At 43.8% G+C, this 25,344-nt stretch overlaps 1 protein-coding gene across 4 annotated transcripts in view; it reads right to left on the bottom strand.

The window, feature by feature from the left end:
- Iars1 (isoleucyl-tRNA synthetase 1) overlaps window positions 1–25,344 on the bottom strand; it is a 49,037-nt gene continuing 23,693 nt past the window's right edge. For 2 of the 4 annotated variants that reach the window (XM_027409926.2, XM_027409927.1), the window contains exons 17-34: window positions 23,656–23,742; window positions 21,349–21,432; window positions 20,394–20,538; window positions 19,374–19,494; window positions 17,721–17,812; window positions 16,298–16,375; window positions 15,319–15,440; window positions 14,845–14,947; window positions 14,533–14,616; window positions 10,813–10,987; window positions 10,237–10,349; window positions 8,814–8,909; window positions 7,768–7,944; window positions 6,573–6,678; window positions 4,204–4,329; window positions 2,857–3,000; window positions 1,950–2,102; window positions 507–589 (exon numbers count right to left, since the gene is read on the bottom strand). In XM_027409926.2, coding sequence (XP_027265727.1) covers window positions 507–589; window positions 1,950–2,102; window positions 2,857–3,000; window positions 4,204–4,329; window positions 6,573–6,678; window positions 7,768–7,944; window positions 8,814–8,909; window positions 10,237–10,349; window positions 10,813–10,987; window positions 14,533–14,616; window positions 14,845–14,947; window positions 15,319–15,440; window positions 16,298–16,375; window positions 17,721–17,812; window positions 19,374–19,494; window positions 20,394–20,538; window positions 21,349–21,432; window positions 23,656–23,742 — 2,089 coding nt within the window. Of the gene's footprint in view, window positions 590–1,949; window positions 2,103–2,133; window positions 2,265–2,856; window positions 3,001–4,203; window positions 4,330–6,572; window positions 6,679–7,767; window positions 7,945–8,813; window positions 8,910–10,236; window positions 10,350–10,812; window positions 10,988–14,532; window positions 14,617–14,844; window positions 14,948–15,318; window positions 15,441–16,297; window positions 16,376–17,720; window positions 17,813–19,373; window positions 19,495–20,393; window positions 20,539–21,348; window positions 21,433–23,655; window positions 23,743–25,344 lie in introns of those variants that run through there. The other 2 variants (XM_027409925.1, XM_027409928.2) reach the window with 2 other exon arrangements.

Raw genomic sequence — 25,344 nt, 5'->3', positions numbered from 1 at the left:
TTACTTCCAATACAGTTTATGAGAAGAGTGTTTACTACTTTGATTTAATCAAACATAAAATATCTCATCAAATTACCCAGGAAAATCCAGGCAGCAGAAATATATAACATGTCCATTTCTTCACAAGGTCTCAAATCAGTTTTACAAGGCCATAAAATGGTAAGCATACAGATATATGTACTGTGCCATTTAAATCACTCCTACTTTTGTACTAAAGAACTCAAGTATAGAAATAAGCTTTGTGGTGCTGAGGTAACATTAGGACCCTCCCCCAACACGACTGCATAGGTGTTTAAGGTTAAATGTGAAAATTATGTGAGGTCTTAGGTCAGTCAATCCCATCTGAACTATGGGTTCTAAGCAGCATATTAGACAGAGCCCAAAGTAAATACCTTCACTGAGCCCGTGTGTGTGTGTGTGTGTGTGTGTGTGTGTGTGTGTGTGTGTGTGTGTGTGTGTGTGTGTGTAGATGGGTAGAAGTCAGGGCAGGGCCACATAGATAACTATTAGCCATCTGCAGTTGTTGGCAGGACAGAAACATACACAGTCTTCATATTCAAAGTCTTCATTGGGATATCTTCTGTAATTTCTAGAAGAGAAATTTTTTTAAAAGTCAATATTCTGGTGTTGTGAGTGAACATTTAAAAAACTGTTAACTGTCTATTATTGTCCCCATCTTAAGGCCACTTTCACCTCTGTCCTGGCTCCCAGGGAGTCTCTAAACCGATGGCATTTTCTGACAGGGGTATCTTTGTTGCTTACAGTGGGCTCTGATTACATATTAGCTTGTCAGCAAGATGACTCGGGGCAGGCGGCCACACCAGAAGACTTAGCTGTCAAGTGTGTGTATTGGTCGGTAACTTGTGAGACAAAGACCAACCAGGCAGGCAATGAATTAATTGGGTCTACATATTAAACCCCAACAAAACTCTAGACACCAAGTTCCACCAAGTTTCCTTGGGTGGTGATACTGCCTGGTCATTCTACTAGGGAATTGGAGGAGGTAACATTGGCTATTCCTCCACAGCCCCACCCCCTTTCTGCCCTTCATGTCTTTCTCTGGTTGACTCTAACTGGCATGATACGCAAATCTGTGAGTATACTACCTTTAATTAGTCTGTGAATCTTTCTAGCCAATCAGTAAATCTGAGGGTGGTCTGAGAAGTGCTCAAGGCTGTGCTGGTGTCAGAGGAGGTGGTGGTGGCATGTGTGCCCCCATCATGCACATGACAAGGAACACAATTTTAAAAATCTATAGACTGAGGCATATCACAGTCGGACTGCAGAACATCACAGACAAAGGGAAGTACTGAAAGAGGACAGAGTCTGAAAGAACGTCTTGCAAGGGTAAGAAAAACAGACCAGCTGAAAAACCCAGAACACAGCTACAAGGACAGAGGAACAATCTGGTGAGAGCAAGATTCTGGGCAGTAGAGACGTCTGTGAGAAACCTTGAGAAAGACAAAGTAAAAACAGTGTTCTAGATAGATCTTCACGTGTTATGGGGCCCAGTGAGGAGATGCATGCGGCATGCTTGATAAACTGACAAGGGATGAGACTGGCTGGAGTGTCAGCTGAAAGTTCCCATCAGGCTCCATTCTCCTGAAGAAACCACATGTACATTTAAGGTCAGGAAATAGAGTAATTTACTGAGAAGTATGCATTTTTAAGTTATTGACAAAGAGATGAACTATTTTCATTACCTCCCCCATTAACTGGGACTGGGGATTTAACTGAAGTCTTGACATGCTAAGGAAGTATTCTTCCTCTCAGCTACACCTCACTATTAAGTTGTTACTATTTTTAATTATATCATGGCTAATTTCTGATTAATTTGCAAAAATAAACAAAACAAGGTAAATACACAAAACTTATTTTCACAGACAAAACATGAGCAGTAACCAGTCTCCTTTCAAAGAAGGAAAAGCCTTCTAGTCACAGCTACTCACCCTCTGTTTGAGTCTTATTCAGGAACAGCTTGAGCCTCCTGCTCCGAAGTCCAAATACCTTGGCTGCTTCATACACAAGCCCTTGGTGGCTGAGTCCATTCTGTCCAAGTGGGTTTTCAAGCAGGAGGGTACCCACAGTCCCTGTTAGACACTCTGGAGAAGGGAGGGAGGGAGGGAGGGAGGGAGGGAAGGAGGGAGGGAGGTCAATTCCGGAGAACTCCCCGTGTTCCAACAGTGGCGGCAACCCTAGGCAGCACCAACCAGCAATCCAGAGGGCTTTGAAGTGGGTACAGGAGCTTCAGTTGGAGGCATAGGCTGCACAGAAGTAACTTTAAACAGTCAGAGGTGAGGAAGAGGAGGAATGAGAGAAACTGACATATGAACGCCAGCCACTGGGGAACTGATTTTTAGTGCATGGTTAAGTGAAGAGACAAGGATTCCAGCAAAAATGTGCACAATGACGGTCCTCGAAGCCGTGCATTGAGGCTGGAGGTGTCCAAGTTCTCAGGACAGATTCCAAGAAAACAAACATAAGATCACACTGCAAATCAATAGTTCTGGCACAGAGACAACCGAGTTCCATGTAGATGTAATTTTTCCTACGATGGTCTTTTTGTTTCCTGACTGTCAGAAGGATGATGGTCTTTCTACATAAACACACTGCAGAAACCAAAACAACAAAACCAAGTGCATTCCCTGAAGAACCATGGGAATGAATACTTTGTTTATTGATATGGGGAGATAAGGTCTCACTACATAGCCCAGGCTGGCATTGAACTTATAACCTTTCCGCCTCAGACTCCTGAGTGCTAAGACTACAGAAGACTACAGGTGGGTGTGCAATACCAGGCCTGGCTGGTGTGTGTGTGTTGAAGTAGACTGGAAAACTGGGTGCGAGTGCACATACCTTGTGGCCCTGCATTCAGGAGCTGCAGGTTGATATACTGACACAGAAGGGCGCTGGGGCTGTTGACAGCAGAGGGGGCAGCTCCTGCAGTCACACACAGGGTCCTCCCACTCAGACTCAGCAAGTCAGTCTGGCTCTGTATTTCTAAAAGTAACAGCAATTCTGAAGTCACCTTTTCCTCATTCACCATATTCACCTCCAACTTATCCGTCCTCATTTAGAGATGCTTTCCATTTCATTTGTTCATCAAAGGACACCGCTTTTCCTACAAAGCCAGGCTTTAATGATAACCAAATAGTGGGAAACTGGCTTTTTGGTGGTTGGGATTGAACCCAGGGCCTTCCGCATGCTTGGCACACACTCTACCACTGAGCCCAATTCCTCTAGCCCTGCAAACACAACCACACAAATTCATAATCTGAGTACTACAAAACTAAATAGTAAAATACTTGTCATTTGTCATGGGTGTGTTGGGGGTAGGGGTGGGGTGTTGCTGGGAACCAAACTCATGACCTTGTGCTTGCTGGGTAAATGCTGTACCTTGCACCAAACTCACAACTCCCATAACTGAAAATTCAACACAAGCTGTTTTCTCCCCTTTCAGTGTTCCTCATCTATTATGGCTCCTCTTAAAATTTTCATTTTATAAGAATCTCAAAATTTACCACGAAAAACTCTATTTGAAAATGGTAATCAGTCAGCAAACAAATACTAATTCATTTTAAAAGTTTGTGTGCATGTGTGGAGCTCAGAGGCTGACACTAGGTGTTTTCGCTCAATTGCCTTCCCATTCATTTACTGGTAAAAACCCAAGCGTACCTTTACACACTGAGCCACCTCACTGGCCTCCACTTTATTCCCTGGGACAGGGAGCTCACTGGTTAGACTACGCTGAGGTCCTACTGCCTCAGTGTGGGACCCCAGGTGTGCTGATAAAGCAGCCTTTTAGACAGATGCTGGGGACGGGAACCCAGTTGATCGCAGAAGGGCTTTACTTGGTGGGCCACCTCCCTGACCTGAGTTGTAATTCTTTAAAAATGGATTCCAGGTCTGGATTCACTAAGGCCCAGGAACTGTCTGATAAGCTCACAACTCAGCAGGGAGGTCGAGTCCTGATCTGTTTCATGGCTAACAGGGACAGGGGAGGACGAGGGCCTTGGCTTCCTGTAAGTGCAGGGTTTCATCCATTCCACAGAGGGGAGCACAGTAGAGACATGGCAGCAGACATAGCTGGTAAGAACCCCTGCTGCCCCAGAGTGAGGAAAAACGCAATGGCTCTGCTGCATAGCTACAACAAATGAAGACCTTGACCAAGCCACCTCACGCCACCTCTTGCTCTCCACATACCTGTCTCACCGTGGAAGACTGACAGCTCTGCATTTTTAACACCAAATATGCTGGTAACAACACTCTTTAGCTTTACAAGGTTCAACTTATTATCACCTTTTGGATTTTCCAAAAGCAACACTCCACCTGGAAAGCCACAAAAGAAAGAACCCATTTAGTGGAGTAAAACTTAAAGAAAATGTTAAATTTGGGGAAAAAAAAAGTCAAGCAATGCAAAGAGGGTTCGAGCCCTTTTATAAGCCAACACCACACTTACGATTAGAAGGGGTTGGGCAAATCTCAGTGGGTCAGAGAATTAAACCACCAGCTGGTCTGTCCTCATCCTTTTCAATATTCAAACCTTTGTACTTACAACCCTCATTTTTCACTTTGTGCCTGCTGTAAATCCCCAAAGTACAGAGTGACTAAAATACTAATCACTACCCTAAAAAACTACCCTCAAGTGGCCATGATGCCAACATCCTACAATTAGATTCAATCACACATATTTTTCTATACTGACTCAAGACCTAAGGTTTTTTGTTTGTCTTTTTTGTTTTTGTATCCTTATAAGCATAAATTTTAGTACTTTCCAGTGTGTATACCTCCTTATTGCAGGTTTTTATAAATCACTTTATTGTAATGAACTCACAAATAAAAACATTATGCTCCTAGATGTGCTTTTTAATGTTCAGTTCCCTACTGGCTAAAGACACTAAATATTTTCATGTTTATTTCTATAATTTGTACAGTATCCTGAATAAATTACTCTATTTCCTAACTGGATTGTGTGTTTACTATTGAGTTTACTGTCTGCGCGTTCCTACTGGACTGCCTCTTTACTGTTTAAATATTTCCTCTCTCACCAGTTCAGTGTTATTGTAACACTTTATCTTGTTTTCATCCTGCTCAGAGTAAATTTTTAAAAAACAATGCAAAGCCTTTCATTTCTGGTAAAGTTCAATGGATCCGTTTTCTCTTTTATGAAGTGTTTTAAGTGTCCAAAGTGTAAAAAGTCTGAAGACTTTCCTTATAAACACAAAGTAGAGAACTCTGGCTACCTGAGTGGGTGACCTTAATTTGTTCCCTCAGTTAGAAACATTATTTGCGTGCGTGCGTGCGTGCGTGCGTGCGTGCGTGCGTGCGTGCGTGTGTGTGTGTGTGTGTGTGTGTGTGTGTGTGTGTGTAAACAGATGTTTCTTCTTGTCTCCCAGGAAAAGACACCTAATTGCCAAAATTTGTGATAGGGTCTTACTTACACCCAAATTCACAAATTTGAGAAGCTAAGTGCCACGATCTGAATATGAACCCATTATTTCCACTCTTCCCCAATTCCCATTTAGAAATTTTAGCCCCCAAAATGATATTAGGAAGTAGGATTTCTGAGACATCATGAAGGCACAGGTTGGAACCTTTATAAACAGATCAATGCTGTTATAACAGACTATAAAAAACTCATCAGCCTTTATACCATGTGAAGACACAGCAAGATGCAATCTATGCACCAGGAAATGGGCCCTTACCATACACAACTGCTGGAGCTTTTACCTCATGTTTTCCCTTCTCTAGGACCTTGAAAAATATGTTATTTTTATTGTTTTGTTTTCAAGACACTCCAGTGTTTGTGGCTATTAATTATCTATTTCCACTCAGTGTTAGATACCCCCTGGTATGTGGTCTGTGTGTATCTGAATATGCCTGGTGCATGCAGGGGAGTGGGAGAGCATGCAGAGAAAGCAGAACTTTGTTGAGGCACGTCTCCAAAGGTTTGGGCTATGTGCAGCAAATCCAAACCACAGAAGCGTCCAGTATCGTCACTTAGCTTCAAGGTTTCTCTTCTTCCCTTTATTGATAAGAATCTCATGCTGCTTTTGCACAGAATACTCAGGGTGTTAGGTGGGTTCAGCGGAACAAACATGGAAAAGCATGTTGAAGCCAACTCACACCTGCAAGTAGATCCATTATCCATTTTGTTTGTTTGTTTTTTTGGTTTTTTGAGACAGGGTTTCTCTGTGTAGCTTTGGAGCCTATCCTGGCAATCGCTCTGGAGACCAGGCTGGCCTCGAACTCACAGAGATCCGCCTGCCTCTGCCTTCCAAGTGCTGGGATTAAAGGCGTGTGCCACCAACGCCCGGCCCATTATCTATTATTAAAGGACTCCTTTGGGTGACAAAAGAAAAAGCTATCTAAATTTTTACCAGTTCTCTTGTGACTGCGTCAAAGATTTCTATAGAATTAACTAAAAGTGGAAACGATGGTGGGACACTTGTAATCCCAACCCAGGAGGCAGAAGCAGGAGGACAGTGAGGCCGAGACGGAGCCACACAGTAAGACCCTAGCTCAAGAGTGTGCAAGCCAGTCACACAGGCATAGGACTCACTTGCACTCACCTTGCTCAATGCCGTTTGCACAGATGTTAAGGTTCACATAAGCACAAGCAGGACCAGGCACACAGGATCCCCTGGTGAGTGTGAGTTCCAGTTCCGACCCCTTTAACTGAGTAAGAAAAAAGCTCCTCAGAAGCAAGAACTGCGGTTATAACTCAATCTCCTCACCTGGCCTCTCAAAGATACGGTTTTCTAACTACGTAACAATATATGTTCATTCTTAAAAGCCCAGTAAGTAAGCAATATGTAAAACAGAATGGAATAATAACATATCTGTGTCACCCGAAAAGACAATGACACTTTCAAGTTCCTCTGTATCGATCCTACGTTTAGGAATCAGGAAGAAAAACGATCAAACAAATGACTTATTTCTAAATTATGGGCCAATATTTTTTCATGTCTTGGTGCCAAATTTTCACAGTAACATCTGCAAGTACTATGTGTAAAGACGCCATGAATTTGAAAGAGGGGACACGGGAGGGTTTGGAAAGAGGAAAGGGAAGAGGAACATGATGTAATTAATGAAATGTTTTTTAAGAAGTTATTACCTGCAACAGGAAATTCTTTAAAACATATAACCCACCATCAACAAGTTAAATTATTTTCAATCCAACTGTCACTCATTTTTAATGAAAATTATCAAAATCCACAGCGTCCACTGTTCTAGTTTAGACAGAATGGGTTATTCCTGGCTGCCTCCCCTAAGAGAACTGCCACAAGGCTGCATCTGCTGTCTTCCTTCCCTTCCTCCTCTCTGACCTTCCTCCCGGAAGTACTTCAGCCCTGAAGTCTATGCCCGTCTCTACTGCAGGTGTGATGGCTTGTGTTCATTCCTACAGGATCTGGAGTCACCCTCTGCACACACTGAGGGACTGTCCTGATTGGGCTCGTGTTCCAGGACCCACCACTCCCTGCACATGGTTTCTGTACTACAAAATCGGGAAGCCACCTGCACCCAAGCAGCCAGAGGGCTCTGCTTCCTGACAGTGCAATGCAACCAGCTCCTCACACTCCTGCCACCAGCCCTTCCCCACCACAATGAACTTGGATTTGAACTGGAAGTTGTTTCTGTTAGGATATTTTATCACAGCAACAGAAAAAATAAGACAGCAGGCTAGAACTTATCAAAATTTAACTATAAAGATGTAATTAAAACCCAGTGTGAAAGATTAGTATTTCCACATAACTCAGAACTCACCTGTGTTTGCTCCTGAATAAGGATATTATCTGATGTAGGAACTGGGTATGCTTTCAAGGGAGCTTTGACAGTGGCAAATATGAAGTCGGTGTGGCTTTCAATGACATTATTCAAGTATCTTCCTTCAGATTTTGCATTATAATAAACTGTTATTTCATCCGTTGGAACCAGATTGCACTAAAATAACATTTAGAAAAACTTAAAAGAGAAGCATATTTTGTTCACCAAACTAAAGGTATCGAATGAGAACAAATGTATGCTGAACTGTCATGGAAGGCCAGCCCTGCCCATTCTGCTCAGGTGATATGTAAGACCAGCACCTGCTGTTCTGTGTTCTTTTACCCACTTTTCTTGTGTCTTTTCCTAGTGCAATCAGCCCATCATGAGTGTTGAAATAAAAGACTGACCGTGAACCTACTCACAAAGCTCTGAACCAGAGCACGATGCAAAAATGCTGGAGTGCCCTCCTCAGACTATACACCACAGGTGCATGAGGCTTGGTTTAGGGAGGAGCACCATGGGAGTCCTCCTCTTCAGCACTGTCTCCAGGAGTAAGAGCTTTCTGACTCTCAGACCTACTAGGGACTCAGTGATGCCTTTTCCTCCTGTAGATGGCTATGTGTACCTTCCTCACCTCTTAACAAGGAAATTACCTTGGTCTGCAGAGACCCAGCAATCTCTCCTCAGTTCGAAGCCCTCCCATACTGGTGTCTATCTTCCTTGAACACTCATTTGTCATCTCTGATTACATTGTGTAGCAGCCAGAGAGTGATCTTTCTGGGAGACAATTCTATGGAAACCCAAGGGAACTGAAGAAGGATGGACGGGCTAAAAAGGCTCTTGGTACCCAGCCGGGGGGTGGGGTGGGGTGGGGGTGGCCTGACTTTCCTGCAGAGTACAATCAGAAGGGGCTATGGATTAAAACATCATTACCATCGATTGATACCTACGGTTTATACTGCCTGCCTCATCTGTTCCCCACAACAACCAAAATAAAACCAGCATGAACCCAAAACTACAGGCTGTTCCTAAAGAGATTAACTTACCTTCTTTCGAAGTTTCTGGATACGATTGATGACTTCCCGAGCCATGCCTTCATCCACCATTGACTGGTCAGGTGTGACGTCTAAGAGAACTAAAGCCTATATATAGAAGAACAGTGTGCATGACAATGAAATAAGGTCATCTCCTTCACACTTGGTGAATAGAGCCAGGGCTGCCAGGCAGGAGAGTGTCCTAGAGTTTGATCTCTGGAACCAACATGCTGGAAAGAGAGAACTGGTTCCTGCAAGTTATCCTCTGACCCCACACATATGCTGTCACCTGCACTCCCCTCCCCCCACACACATGCATGCTTGCAAGACTAAGAAATAAATGTTGAAAAAAAGACAGTCTTTTAAAAAGCTTAGTGAAACTAAATTCTGAGGCTGCAGAGTTAACTCAGCACTTGATCAGGACTCAGGTGCGGTTTCCAGCACCCACATTGGGGATCACAACCTTCCATAACTCAAGTTCTAGGAATCCCAACAACCTCTTCTGACCTCTGTGGGCATCAGGCATGTGCACGCACACATTCATACACGTAGGTGAAATGCTCATATACAGAAAACAAATCTAAAAACCCAAAACAACAACAAGAAGCCCCATCAAATTCTGTTTAGCCTATACTCCAACATCATTTAGTCATTCAGCAAACAAAGTAAGCTAAACAAGCTTATCATTACAGCTCTTAGAAGGATGCAGATTCTCCTATTCATAGGAGAGATGCCCCAAGAATCCTTAGACCAATTTCATGAGTTATCACATGAAGGGGTGATCTTTTGTCCACCTAGTAAATACAACTCTTGTAATACCTATGATCCCTGGTCGTGATGCTCCCGAAGCAGCAAACTTTCCACACCGTATTGTGGAGCAAAGGACTCATGCAGCCAGTCTTCTACATTCTCTTCCAGAGCATTCCCCAAAAATCTCTATACTCAGCCCATGTTTGGGACTCCAGCTTCTCTGAACTTACTTTCACCCAGGAAGTTATTAGGTGGACTACTAAGACCTGGATAACTTTCTTGTGTTTATGATGGGCTTGTTTTATAGGGTTGGCTTTTGTGCAACCCAACAATTAGGACAATTATTCACCACCAACATAAATTACAAAATGCTCACTTAAACACCTGATAAACAAGATAAGGACCCACACTAAGCCTAAGAGAGATCTAAAGGGAATTAACTGATGTGTGGGTGAGGCATGGGTAAAATACGCCCTTATGTTCACATATGTTGGTGAAGAACGTCCTAGGAGGCTGGGCATAAATGCCTCTAGCTGTACCAGTACCCCAGAGGCGGAGGCAGAAGTTCCAGGACATTCTCAGCTACACAATGAATCCAAGGCCAGAGAGGACTACACAATGTTTGTCTCAAAAACACAAATAAACAAAGAAACACAGAACAATCTTTGAGGGAACAGAAAAATACCTGAGCATCAGAGTGCGCCTCAAACTGTGCAGTCCCTCCTGTGGCCTGGTCAAAGGAGTACATGAGGCGAATATCTTCTTCGTGCAATTCATGGCCTTCCACAACAATACTCCCTATGGGACAAACAGACTTGTCAACCTTCCTCTTTGATTGCCTGCTATTAGCATACTGTGCTCTCTGATGACCCTGGTGTTTTGTGGGCTGGCACTGGCAAGCGTTGGTGCAAGTGAAATGAGGGGCAGTGTGAAGTGCTGGACACTGTCTCTGTCTAGTGCAAGCAGGAACGTTAGGAAAGCCCACTGTAGCCACTCCACTAAGGCTGACTCCAGAAGTAAATGTAACTAGAGGGAAAGAGGGCAGATTTGAACAGAATACTGGCACCCAGAGGCTACAGTAAGAAGTTGGGATACCAGGCACCTGTCTAAGAAAGTTACTGGAATTTACAACTGTCATTCTTATTAATGGGATGAAGAACTGAAGAAAAAAAAAAAAAAAAAAAAAAAACAGATGGAAACACCCAACAGGAGTCTAAGTATGAAGCAGTCCTTGGGCGAGGACACGCAGGCAAACACTCACCACTTTTCTGGAACTGCTCTAGCTCCTCACTGCTCAGCTGCTTTATGGCCATCATCACGGCTTTGAAGGCTCCCTTCAGACGCTTCCCAAGGACCATGTGATCTGGTTCAGCCCTTAGTCGAATACCATACTTGTTTTTATCAGTAGACAGTGTAACTTTTCGAACATTTAATTCCTACCATGAGTGCCAAAGGGAAAACAAAAGTGTGAGACACAAAAATCTATATCACATAAAACATGTAGATGAATATCCATAACAATACTATTCACAAGAGACAAAATCAGATATAACCCAAATGTCAGTCAATTGCTGAATGGGTGGGGCTGGGTGTAGCGCAGTACAGAAGGTTTACTTGGCATGCACAAAGCCCTGGGTTGGATCCCCAGCACCATAAAGTAGGTGTGACTGAGTAAATAAAGTGTGATTTATACACACAGTGGAGTAGTTAGCAACATAAAGGAACTGAGTATTTTCCTGTGTTACAACATGAATGAACTATGAAAACGTTATACTAAGCAATACAAGCCAGACACAGCAGATTACCAACTATGCATTTCTACTTATATGAAATGTCTAAAGGAGGTGAATCCACAGGCAGAAAATATAAATTGTAACTGCCAGTAAACGATCAGATTGTAAGGGTGAAACGGGTGAATGGTGAGGGAGACTGGCTTTCTTTTCAGGAAGATGGAAATGTTTTATGAGTCTAACAATGAGTGAGATCCTACAAATACATTTAGAATACTATCTGAATGGAACAGAAAAGCAATGCTTCTTCGCAAGACCAATCAGGTGAGCTGAGCATCACTAAGAGAGGATGCCAGAGCTGATGCCAGTGTGTTGTAGAATATTATTTTAAGGTGTGCTACTTTTGTTTATGCTGTGGAACATTTGTTTAATGATGCAAAGATGTGTTGCATTCTTTTATGTTTCATTTGTTTAACTGTGAAGCTGTGATTCTTTGCCTGTCTAAAACATCTGATGGTCTAATAAGAGAGCTTAACTGCCCATAGCAAGGCAGGAGAAAGGATAGGCATGGCTGAGAGAATAAATAGGAGAAAAGGAGGAGCAAAGGAGAACAAGGAGTAAGAAAAGGAGGAGGACATGAGGGGCCAGTCACCCAGCCAGCCACAGAGTAAGAGTGAAACATACAGAAGTAAGAGAAGCTAAAAGGCCGGAGGCAAAACATAAATGGGATAATTTAAGTAAGGGAAGCTGGCTATATAAGCCAAGTTAAGGCTGGGCATTCATAAGAATAAGACTCTGTGTGTTTATTTGGGAGATGGGTGGTGGGCCCCCCAAAGAGAAAAAAAGCCAAAAGAGTAAAACACAACCAACAACATTTTGGCACTCCAATGTGGGGCTAGAGTAAAAGAAAATCCTACAACACTGGTCCATGTCTTTTGTTTTTTTTTTTTTTTGGTTTTTAGAGACAGGGTTTCTCTGTGTAGCTTTGGAGCCTGTCCTGGAACTCGCTCTGGAGACCAGGCTGGCCTCAAACTCACAGAGATCTGCCTGCCTCTGCCCCCCGAGGGATTAAAGGCGTGCGCCACCAACACCCGGCCTGGTCCATGTCTTTAATTTTAGCGAACATGGCATAGGGGCAGTTGGATCTCTGTTGAGTTCGAAGACATCCTAGTCTACACAGTGAGACACCCCCCACATACACACACACACACACAAAATCTAAAAATATAGCAGGGAAGAAAGAAAGAGGACTTGCAATACAAGTTCTATCTCTCAGGAGTAAACTTGCATAAGGAATTCAAAGCACCACCATTCACTATCATTTAACCAGGAGGTGTGAAATTACAGGACTTCATAATGCCACTATGCGAGTGACAGATTCCCATGAAATAGGGAGCAATGATGATACAGTCAGTACGAGACAATGGAAAAAGAAAGTACCAAGTAAGGCAAACAACAGGAACACTGAGTTTTGCTATTATATCTAGGTGGATTAAAGGGTGATGGAGGCCAAGTGTGATAATTAAGGGATGCTGAGGCAGAAGGACCACCGGGTAAGTTCAAAGTAAGCCTATGGTATACAGTAAGACAATGTCTCAAAAGTCATACCCATATATAAAAGGTGATCATGATGGAGAGATGCATATATAATAATGTGTGTGTCTACAAGGTATTAAATCAGGAGATAAAATGTCACTTTTTAGATTCTAACATCTGTCTAAAATTCTCAAATAATTAAAAATCAAATAAAAAAATGAAAATTTTTTGTAATGATATACTTAAAATATTACCAGTGAAAAACTAAAAACATGTTTTGAAACAGTAATGGATTTTTAAAACTTGAAACATATTTGCTTTAAAAACATCATAGAATGCAGGTTTTGAGAGGACCAGTGACACTGTAAGGCAAACAACAGGAACACTGAGTTTTGCGATTATAAACAGATTCTAAACAGACACTTGTATCCACTACTGCCACCTGCCTCACTCCACCAGATTACTGAGACAAAGGCTGAAAAGACTGCTTTCCCCTGCAGTCCTGTGATTGAACTCAACAGACAGGAGACATTCATAGAGTTCTGACAGCTTAAATGGACAATGTGTCCAATGGCTCTGTGTTACTCCTAACATAATAAACTGTAGCTTGGCTACAGAAAATGCAGAAAGAAACCAGGAAGTCTTTCTCTTCCTGGTTGACATATCTAAATGAGCCCAACACCTTTATCCATTTCAGACTCCTAACCCTTTAAAATACAGGGAAATAAGCATCCTGTGAATTTAATGCACTACCCAGCTACCAATACTGTGTTCTATTCTTCTGGACTCCACTTCTGAACTACACACACACACACACACACACACACACACACACACACACACAGAGAAATACTCAGAGACACTCAGTAACTACACACTGCAAAGTGCAGATACACTTATCTTTGTAATCAGAACCAAGCATTTCTCAAATAGAATATTTAAATAAATTATGAAGCAGACAGGAAATAAATACTATGCAGACATGATAAAGATAAATTATAGAACTGGGCAGCTGGGCAGTGGTGGCACACACCTTCAACCCCAGCACTTGGGAGGCAGAGGCAGGTGGATCTCTGTGAGTTCAAGACCATTCTGGTCTACAAGAGCTAGTTCCAGGACAGCCTCCAAAGCCACAGAGAAACCCTGTCTCGAAAAACAAAATAAAACAAAACAAAAAAAAATTATAGAACTAGAAGTAGTGGCATATGCCTGTAACCCCAGCACATGGGAGGCCAAGACAGGAGAATTTTGAGTCCACAATTAGCCTATGTTACAAAGTAAGATTCTGTCATTGTCCCTCCTACCCCTCGCCCCACACACAGAGGCTATAATAAAATGGTGAGCTAAAAATTACATGCATCATGTGTCCACATGCATAAATGTGAAGAATCCCAGGAACATTCTTCAGAGGGCAAGTGAGACCTGGGAGGGCGTACACCCTAAATCACCTTTATCAGACACATACCACACCTAGTGCATCCACAAACAGCAAATGGCCACCATTTCATCATTGGAAGAGGCAAAGCCTTTCTGTTAATTACAAAATTTTACTGAGGAAGAGTATATGAGAGTAAAGAGATTCACTGATCATGTAAAATTTCATGCATGGTTATGCAAGTAGCAATTTATAAAAGAATAAAAACTTCGTTGAGATACACCTCCTAAAATAACTGTCCTGAAGGAAAAAAGCCAGCTAGGCCCATCACTGACCTTACCTCAATGATATACTTCTCCAAGGACTTGATATCCTCCAGAGCTTCTGGGTCTTGGTGGATAACCACAATTTCCTTCAGAGGATACTAGAAGGGAAGGGAGGGGAAATGACTAAGGGTCAATTCCTCCAGATAGCAAAATGTTGACTGCTCCCCTAGCCAAAGTTTACCTGAATGTTTAGCTAAACGAGTGCCGAGCCACTCGTACTAAGCTGCAGCAAAGGACAAGGAATTACACCACTGCTGGAAGGGCTACATTACAGTCTCCTAAGATACAGCTCTGTGTCAATCTGGGATCTAAATAAAACTTCAAACCTTTATTGGGACAGTTTTCCGGTCTCGTATCACTCGCCCAAGTTCAATCACAGACTGCATTCTAGATACTGCATCCTCTGTTTTCTTGTCAATCAGCTCTTCTCTGACAGATAAACACGAGAACATGAGAGATCATTACCTTCAAAAATCGAAAATCTGAAACAGCTATGCTTAGGTGAGAAACAGGATCAGACTAGATCTCCAGTGCTACAGAACATCTCGCTCACTCCTACCCTGAGGGGCACACAAAAAACTCAAAAAGTGTTTACATCTGACCCAACCACAACTCTAAAGGAGGCTGCTGCACCACCTAACCACAGCAGGAGAGTAGCGGCATCAGCCTAGGTGGTACAAGGGTTCAGGGCGTAGAGCAGGGAAATGAGTCCTCTCCCATTCCTTCCCGGGAAGCTCAGGACCCTACATGTACTTTCCCCTTCCCGTGGCCAAGGTGACGCTTCTGTATTTGATTCCTACCGAACACGTGGCAACATGAGGTAGTGGATGCTGAGTGTGTCCTTGTCCCGGACAGAAGCAGGATCAATGAGCGTCTTTAGATTCTGGTACATCAATTCAGTAAGAAATGGTGTGTAAGGAGCCTGCGTGAGGATGGGGGAGAGAATATCATTGAGATACAACCATCATCAGCTGATCTCCCTTAGCCTGAGAAATGAAAACGAGTCACTAGACAGTGACAAGCAATACACAGACAGAGGCTGTTTATTAGACAACCCTTCTCAAAGAAATGACTTCCTATGTGTGAAGCACAGTAGTAGGGCTACGTCACAGGACTGAAAATATCCCTGGATGTCTTGCTATCCAAAACCAAACCAGGAGCCCTTGAACAAGTACCAGTCATGTCTAAATAAACAAATATTAAATATCTTAAAACCCAGAAACCCTATCTGTAAAGCACAAACCCCACACTTTTATCAGTGGATGCAGGTGTAGGAAGCTTGATGTGGACGGCACCAAGGTCTTGCGAACTTTACAGACTCATCAGAAGGTCTCTAACACTATACTGAAGCAGCAGAATAGGACACAGGAAATTGAAGCAGCAGCCTTCCCACTAATATGTCCTTTAATTCAGTTTAACTAACAGGAATCAATGTCAAATAGTCACACTTTTCTATCCATGCTACGTTATGATATGCTTGACCATGTAAGTATTATGAGTTTAGGAATCTTTTCTTTATTCACAATTACTGAAGTCACATTAACACGACTGACGCCTTACCTCCCTAAGAGCAGATCCTGACTAAATGCTCAACTACCAATGACTGAGCAGTCAGTGTTTCTCAGCTGGTGTAAGAATAAGGATTAGACTCATGAGCTGTTAGCTTTCTGAAAAGGGGCTACAGATAGGCTCTGCTGATGCTTCTAAAGAGCAGATGGGGTGCTGCAGCAAGGGGTCGCTGTGCGCAGCTCAGTTTTGGAAAGAGGTTGAGCAGCTCACCATCAGTCTGCACAGAGAAAGCAGGACACTGAACAATGTCTCCAGAGCCATAACGCAGTCTTCCGTGCCACTCTCACCCTAGAGAATAATAGAGAAACAAACATTCGGTTGCTAGTAGCAAGTATGTCATCAAAACAGATGTAAGGAGAAATGGCCACAACCATCAGCCCCAGAAACCATGCAGGGCAGTGACAAAGGCCAGCATGGGACAGTAGTCTGCTGCATCCCTGACCATCTCTATTGGAGACCAGACAAATGGGGAAATGGCTCTGTGAGTGAGAGCCAAAGACTGACTATGGACTTGAAGGGGGGTGGGGTAGGTAGGTGGATTCCAATACAACAGGAGGAATTAGGTAAGTTTTTGCTTTAAAAATGGTATATACATGTGCTTTTAAAGTAACTAACTACCGATTCACGGTAAGAAAAGACTGCCTGCAGTGAGGAAGCTGCCACCATCTTGCCCCATTACAAACTCTGCACAAGTCAGTATGTCTGGAGACCAGTGTCCATGTCACCCTAAAACCCCAACAGCTGAGAATTTTGTCTATCGCAAACACTTGATTACTGTTCCTTGGGCAGAGACAGAAACAAAGAGGTGCCCCCGTTGTGTAGCTCTTGCCTCTAAATTGAAGCATTCCCTCCAGGAATGAGGCTAAGAAGCACAGAATTAAACTGCTCACCCCCAGAAGTTCCCTCCCCAAGGTTCTGTAAGCAGAAACAATTGCTGCAGGGACAGCTGGCCCAGACAAACTGCCTCCAAGCTGTGTAGGGAACTGTGAGAATGCTGCTTTCCTGAGTGGTGGCCCCATGCTGGGGTAGGCTTTTTGTCACTGAGGCAGCATCCATGCTCCATAACCCCTGACCCACTGTCCCATAAGGAGCCCCAATAAACTCACTGGCTTTGATGGAGGAAAGCCTTTGGCTGTCATTAGTACACTAGCTAGGGCGAAGAGATTTGTTCACGACTCCTCTGAAAAGTTTAAGGATTATAGCCATACTTGACAGTATTTGCCCAATTCTAACAAGTCTGCTCAGCTTAGTGCTGTACCAGCTGTGACACTTCACCGCTAATGACTTGTCAGGGTTACTTTTAGAACTCCCATCCTGCCAATTGCAATCAGTATAGCTAATGTACCATAAACAGAAGACATCTTCAGAACAGAGTATTGACAATGCTGTTTTGCACTGAACTTTTCTCATATTTTCTTTCTTGTTTTTCTTCGAGACTGGGTTTCTCTGTGTAACAGCCATGTCTGTTCTGAAACTCACTCTATAGACCAGGCTAGCCTTGAACTTACAGTGATTTGTCTGCCTCTGCCTCCCCAGTGCTGGAATCAAAGGTGTGTGCCACCACTACCTGGCATTTCTTTTTTTCTTTTGACCATAAAACTTCAGATATTTTGTTATTTCCACCAGCTCTTACCTTTAATCTTCTCCTGTTCATTCGGACATACCAATTGGTCAGAATATCCACAAATTTGACCAGGCGAGGCACCACAGTATATAGTCTGTAAGCTAAAAGCAACGTATCAGTCAGCAACCCAAGCCAGGCCTTGGAACGGGGGTAGAACTAGATGTTAAAGAATTAGCAACCTCTTCAATCCAAGGTGCTCCACCCACTAGGGGAACAGTGAGAATCAACCAATCAGATGGCTCAAGTATCAGGAACCGAATGACACAGCAGCCAAGGCGTTTAGGGGCACACAAAAATGATAGTGAGCTACAAGCAAACCCAGACAGGTGAGAAAAACTGCACCCATACTCTGTGCGACTTAGTCATGGTGTGCACAGAATGGTTGGACAGCACCGAGAACCCAGCTTCACACCTCTGTGATGCCTCCTCCCCTAACTAGAAAGTAGCAGAAAGTTTGCCTTAGATGCTCAGAGGCACAGCACGTACCAGCAATGCGTGACCAGGGGCCATTCTGCCCTGCAGAATATATCTGGCAAAGCACGAGGAGATATTCGCATGGTATAAATATAGGGAGTGGCAACACTGCTCTGTCTACTGAGTGACATGGGAATGCTGCCCAGCATCTTACAGAGCACAGCAGTCCCCACTGAGGAGAAAGATCCAGCCAAACAAACTGCTGACACTGCCACGGTTATACCACTAGGAGAAGATGGAAAGGGCAGAGCTGCTCTTACTGTGGGTCACAGAAACCAGAATTCAGGGCCACAGTCATTAGCTGGTCAAACACTTCTAGACAGGTGGTTTCAGCAGTTGGGGTGTAGTGGTCTTGCAGTGAACTTGCAATGGTGGCCTCACCCCCCTTGGGCGTGGCCTAAGGCAGACAGAAGAGCAAAAGTTATGCCTCCTGCTTCCCTCTTTCATGCCCAAGGGGGTGTGGCCACCATTACAAGTTTACTGCAAAACCTCTATAATTGAGGCCTTTTATGTTAAAGAGGAAAGGCCAGTTGGTACTATGTCTGGAGTTCACCATACTTCACTTTTTGGGAAGCTTGAGATTCCTGGGTTCAGGTTTCACCTTCTAGAGAGAAGTGAACCTCACACCTAGTGAGCACATACACGGGAGACAGAAGCAGCTCTTCCCGAGGGAGCTGATAGCAACTGGCAACTCCCACAGGATGCCCCCACTACCCTGCAGACATGTTCCTTCAGGGTCTTGTTGATGCAGTAGACATGTGACCTCTGGGCCAGGAGCTGTCCTCTGAGGGTGGCTAGCTTCCTGTGCAGAACGCTCATCTTACAGGACCGATCTATCTAGTTCCTATGCAGACTGGGTTCTGTCCTAGGTGTACAATCTCCAGACCCCATTTCATGGGAAGTCATGACAGCTAGTATGGGAAGACGGTAGGGTTCTTGGATGATCCTCTGCACAAGAACAAGTCTGCACTCCTCAGATTAAATTCCCCAGGGTGGTGAAATCAACTCCTTTCTACAACTAATGGGCCTCATTAAAACTATACTTCAGGGTTATTGACAAAAAGTTATCTGTGTTATCTTTCAAAACGTGCTCCATGTTAATAAGGGAAAATAGCTGAAATAGCAAAAGAACAATTTTAAGAGAGTAAACAGGCCTCATCCCTGGGAAGACAGCATGAGAAGACTCACCTGCCATTTCTGTCTCAAAGAACCCAATGAGGGACTGCATGAAGGACAGAATCCACCGGTCAGTGATGTTAGGGCTCTCTCTGACCGTGTGCTCATTGTACAGGAACTCCACTCCATCTTCCTACAGACAGACACCCGGTGAGACATTCACATGTACAAAGGGGGAACTAATACCAGAGAAAAATAACTAATTTGTTATTTAAGAGAGAGAGAGAGAGAGAGTGTGCGCATGCCTTCTATGTGCCTGTGTCCACAGACACCAGAAGAGGGCATCAGATCCCCTGGAGCTCCAGTTGTAGGTACACGTGAGCCACATAATATGGGTGCTGGGAACCAGATTCAGGTCCTCTGGAAAAACAAGTACTCTTACCCGCTGGGCCGTCTCTCTAGGCCTACCAAATGCTTTCCATCAGTTAAATGACAAGAAGTAACGAAAATACAAAATAACCCTGGACCCTTACCAAGCTGAAATCTGATATTCAGAAATAGGCTGAGCACCACCAAATTCTCAATGAATCGTGATTTTAAGTAAGACTGGCTTCAAATTCACAGAGCCTGTCTCTGCCTCCTGAATGCCAGGGTTAAAGGCGTAAGCCAACACCGCCCAGCCCGACTACTATTCTTATCCTAGCAACCCATTCTGAGTTGCTGTCACTCCAAGTCTCGGCCCAAGGCTTTCCCTGACCACACTCCCAAGATACAGAGTCTGGCCCTGCCCTTCATCAGATAACTCTGTCAGTAGCTGACTCTTATACTGTCTCTAATTCCACACCCCATCAGTTCCAGGATGGGAGGAGAATCTCAATCAACATGAAGTCTCTGGGACAAAGAACTGACTGACCAAACTATGACACACCTCTTTATACAGAGGGGACCATGACTTGCAGAGGACCACACACCTCCTGTATCATCGTGTAAGGCTTCCCCATGGCTCTGGGTTATCCAACAACAGCAGACAACAGAAGAAAGTGGCCTCAAGCTCATAGCTCAGCACACACAACCCAGTGTGGTGGTTCCTACCTTGTGAAGCCTAAAGACATTCTGGACGAAGAAGCGGTATGCATTGTACCACGGGAGCAGCACATCCTTGAGGACATCCCGCACGCCTTCCTCCTTAAAGCGGAGGTTTTCTGCTCTCACTACAGGGGAATTGATGAGGTATAACCTGGAAGAAGCAGAACATTTGCAAAGAAACAGACTTACATAGATGGTAAACCAAGCCTTACTACTGTAACACTGAGAAGGCAACATTCTAGTTCCTCCTCCAATCCCAGAAGTCTTTCTCCTTTTACTAAGGACCAAGGAGGCCAGCCCAACTCCACTTTCCTACTGAAGAGGAACAGGGCTCACACACTCACACCCCCATCACTGGTGCACAAAGGCTCATGAGGGGCACAGCTACCCTCACTGTGGAGAATGGCCCAGCACAAACGGACAATGGGTTAAATACAAGTCTGACAGATGAATGAGAGTAAGGCCAGCCTCTCCCTGTTTCTAGTCACAGGGAACTGTCTGAAGGTGCACACCATGGGATTGGGAGTGGGTGTCCCCGATGACAGGGGGATATTGAAAGAGCTCGATAGGCCTTTGCAACCTAAGCATGACAGATTTCAAGGGCATGACTGTTTCAAGCAGTAGCTAAAAGTTCTCTAAAACCTTTTAGCTTTTAGTTGTTTACTTGTTCTGGTGTAAATACATCTTATACAGCTTTGTAACTGCAAGACCAAAAAAAAAAAAAAAAAAGATAATTCTAACACCACTAAGACAGTGAACTTAGACAGGAGCTGAGGTAGAGAAAATCTGCACCACCTGGGTGGTCATGGACAGCTCATGGTATCCATGATAGCTTCTATCAAGAGCTATAAAAATATAAATCGACACACAGAGACCCAACGCTTAAAGCATAATTATGTAGCCATCTGAGAACAGTGACTACAGGACAGCAGATACACACGATCAGAGAACTGCTTCCTACCTGAGGGCATCCGAACCATACTTATTGATGATGGAAACTGGATCTGGGTAGTTCTTTTTCCGTTTGCTCATTTTTTGGCCATCACTTGTAAAACAGAAAGTAGATACCAATTAAAAATGTAAATATAGGTGGTTTTTCTTTATGGACGTAGACCAAATACAAGCACACAAATACATATGGGTAACTGAGATATAAACCAGTCTAAGTCACAATGGCATGGTGTTTCTATTTTTAGTTTCTTTCCTTTTGGTTCTTTATGAGATAGAGTTTCTCTGTGTAGCCCTGGCTGTCCTGGAACTCTGTAGGCCAGGCTGGCCTCACACTCAGAGGTTCATCTGCATCTGCTCCTGAGTGCTGGGATTAAAGGCATGGGTCACGGCCACAGCTTTGTGGAGTCAGCTCTCTCCTTCCATCTTTATGTGGGTGGGGTGCAGGGATCTGAGTTAGTCAAGTTTGCACAGAAAGTGCCTTTACCCCCGGAACCAGGGGATGTCTTTCTAATATCACAGTGAGTCTTTAGGGAAGTTTCAAGGTAAGTTGGAGCAGAAAGATGTTTTAACATTTATTGATTCCAGAGAAATTAGGAACAGAGATGGACAGGTAAGTGTAGCAACAAGGTCCTATGGTGGTGAAACCATTTAATGTCATAGCTGTACTGGTGGGGAAGTAGCGTATTTAGGGGGTGGGTGTGTGTGCGCGTGTATTTGTACATGTGGAGGTCAGAGGACAACGGTGTAAGCTGGCTTTCTCCTTCCACTTTAACATTGGTTCTGGGCAAAGACCCCAGGTCATCAGGCTTACACAGCAATGCTTTGCATGCTGAGTCATCTCATCAGCCAAGAAAACCACTAAAAGGCAGGAATGGGGGTGTGGCTCAGAGGTGGACCATGTGGGAATCTCAGTCCCAACAAGAAATAATTGGGGGGAAAAAAAAAAAAAAAAAAAAAAAAAACCGGATTTTACAGGCCCTGATGCCTATGTTCAGAATGGGAATTTACCAACTGATTTGTGCATCTTCAGATCTTCAGTAAGGTACTTTCTGTTCCTTCATTACCAAAGGGCATGATTCCAGAGCCCATGTCACATGGCTCTGAGGAGTAATGTGTTATGCATGGCAGTCTGCATGCAGGCCTGGCTAAGGAAGCATGTGTTAATTGGTCTTCCTACTAAGACACGTTGAAGCAAGCAGAGAGGATAGAACGAACCCATCAATCATCAGGAGTGTAGAGGGTAAGAGTGCTTTGTGCTCAGGTAAGCACTAGAGAAACCAAGAATGTCAAGCACACAGGCTTGTCTCTGCAAGGGAACCGGTGAGCAAACCTGCTTTCCACCCACAAGGCTGGGAGAGGATGCAGTTAATAGCCTGGCGACCTGCCTGTGCTATCCGTAGGCCCAGGCCATAATAGTCTGAATCTCCCAGACTATTATGTTTATCCCAGACTTTTCTCCCCAGACTTTATCTTTAGCTTTGTTTTCAGTCAATAGAACCCATCTTACGGGGAGATGTCACATGTCCTTTATAGGTTGGTAACCTCCAGGCTGTCTATATGACTGAGAGCACACCAGACCTTCCTGTAGGCCCTTAAGCTATAGAACCCATCCATCTTCACGATAGAAGTCATATGTACTTTGCCAGAGTTTTGATGAAGTCATGCCTTTAGCTCTATTGTGTACATGGGACTGAGGTAATTATCACCTGGAAACTTCTGTTCCAAAGTTATACTATTCTTCAAAAATAAACTGCCCACTGTCAGACTCTGAGAGTCTGAACCAACACTGGCTGAGTCTTGCTCAACTGGATTTCCCTCTTGCCTCACACGGATTGTTCCTCTGCATTTGCAGAAGACCCCACACAGGAGCATCGGCAGGTCACGGAACCATAGCACACACTATAATCTCAGTACTCAAGAGGCTAAGGCAGGAGGATGTTAAACCTGAGGCAACTCTGCCTCAGGAAAAAAAAAAAAAAGGAAAAGGAGAGTAAGAAGTATGAGACACATAGGCACGAACCAGAGATAGGCAGATCTCTGTGAGTTCAAGACAAGCCTTGCCTACAAAATTAAGTTCCAAGTCAGCCAGGGCTGCATAGTGAGACCCCCCACCTCAAAAGTAAAAAAAAAAAAAAAAAAACAAGTTTGAGACTAGAAGGAAAGGGGCATTAGAGCTCAGAGTTGGTGGTGCTAAACTCTATCCCAAAAGAAAATGTGGTGAGGTCCAATCAGAACATGGTTGCTTTGAAGACAAATTTCAAGGATCGAATAAAGAGCATCAGAGCTGAACACGTCACTACAGAGAGGCTGAACCTGCCTTGCCAAGATGAGTCCATTCACAATCACATTCTTGAAAGGTGGTTGTCCAAAGAGGGCTGTGGCCAGCACTAGCAGGGTGTAAAACCTGGAAAACAAACAAACCAGAATAATTCATTAAAAGTAGAAAAGGAATCTAAGCACAGGAAAATGTATATTTATTCACTGGACTGAACATTTAGTTTTGAGTTACTATACTTCATTAATTTAATTAATTTCTTTGTTTATTTTTTACTTATGGGGTATGTGTTGGTCAGACTACTTGTGGGAGTTGGATCTCTTTCTACCTTGAGGGTCCTGCAAGGTTATCGGACTTCGTGGTAAGCGCATTTACTCACTGGGCTACCTGGCCAGCCCTATATTATACCACCTGGATAATCATGTATCATGTCTCTGACATATCACTCAAATTGATTGCCAAAAAGCAGTTTTCTTAAAACAAAAATTTGTAGTGAGGAGTCACTGCCAACACTTTCAGGCACCCCCAGCATGATCGGAGATGCCAGTTGAGAGTGATGCCATGCTTCCTACAAGGTCACATGGGACAGACAATGTGATGATCAAAGACACAAACAACACTTAGACTACAGAACCAGAAAATGCTTCCACTCCGTAAGATAGGAAGCTTCTTACTTAGGTAGGCAGCATTCACAGACTTATTACCATAAAGGGGGACATTCTTGTCCCACTCTGACTAGCTTCCTCTATCAGGAAGATGTTCTCCTGTAATCTTGATCTGCTCCTGTACTTCAAGAACACCAAAGAACACAAACTGAAGAAGAGAAGACCAGAGTCCAATCCTGATATCAACACCCATCCAGACATCCCTTTCTGTTTGTTCCACAGGACACACTACCTGGTGCTCAGGAGACAGCTCAGGTAAACAAAAGGGAGCCGGAAGCAGACAGTGAGGACAAGGGAACAACAAAAGGTCTTTAACAACTGCCAGACTTCACTTTTCCCTAGAGAAATAAGTGATCTGGCCCTCCTTAAACACAGGAACTTGTGGGGCTGGAGAAAGGGTTAAACAGTTCAGAGCGCAGACTGCTCTTTCAGAGGACCAGAGTTCTGTTCCCTGCACTCACATCTCATGGCTCACAGCAGCCTGTAATTCTAGTTCCAGAAACCCAGAGATGCCTTGGCACAAAACCACACTCAAGAAGTGTATACACACATATTTAAACAAACAAACAAACAAACAATTAGACAACAAAAGCCCCGGAAATTTGTTCCTGGTAGTCACTGGAGTCTAAGGACAGCTTACTGCAGAACGTCAAGGTCTAGCAGAAAACCACTCTGCAGCTCTTTAAATCCAACCCTGCAGCACCATCGACAATGAACTGAGTCGGTACATGGGCCACAGGCCCGCCCACGAGAGAACAAGGTAAATGACCTCCTAGTGAGCATGACAGCACAGTTCCAAACAAGACTCTGGCTAAATGAAACTCAATCCAAAATCCCTCACACGCCTAGATTTCTCCAGAATGTTAATACATAGGGGCTGGACTTAACTTCTGAACACACTTCCAACTACCTTCCAATTTCTAGCACCACTATAAAAATGATTCAAATGACTGAGTAAAAGATTTTAAATGAATAAGCTAAGAACATGTATGGAGAGTTTGTTTTAATTTAATATATAGATATATTCCACAGTGTGAAGGAAGATAAACGCAACAATATTGCTTTA

This window comes from Cricetulus griseus, chromosome 3, assembly GCF_003668045.3.
Source record: "Cricetulus griseus strain 17A/GY chromosome 3, alternate assembly CriGri-PICRH-1.0, whole genome shotgun sequence".
Classification (NCBI taxonomy): Eukaryota; Metazoa; Chordata; class Mammalia; order Rodentia; family Cricetidae; genus Cricetulus; species Cricetulus griseus.
This window is presented reverse-complemented; position numbering and strand designations above follow the sequence as displayed.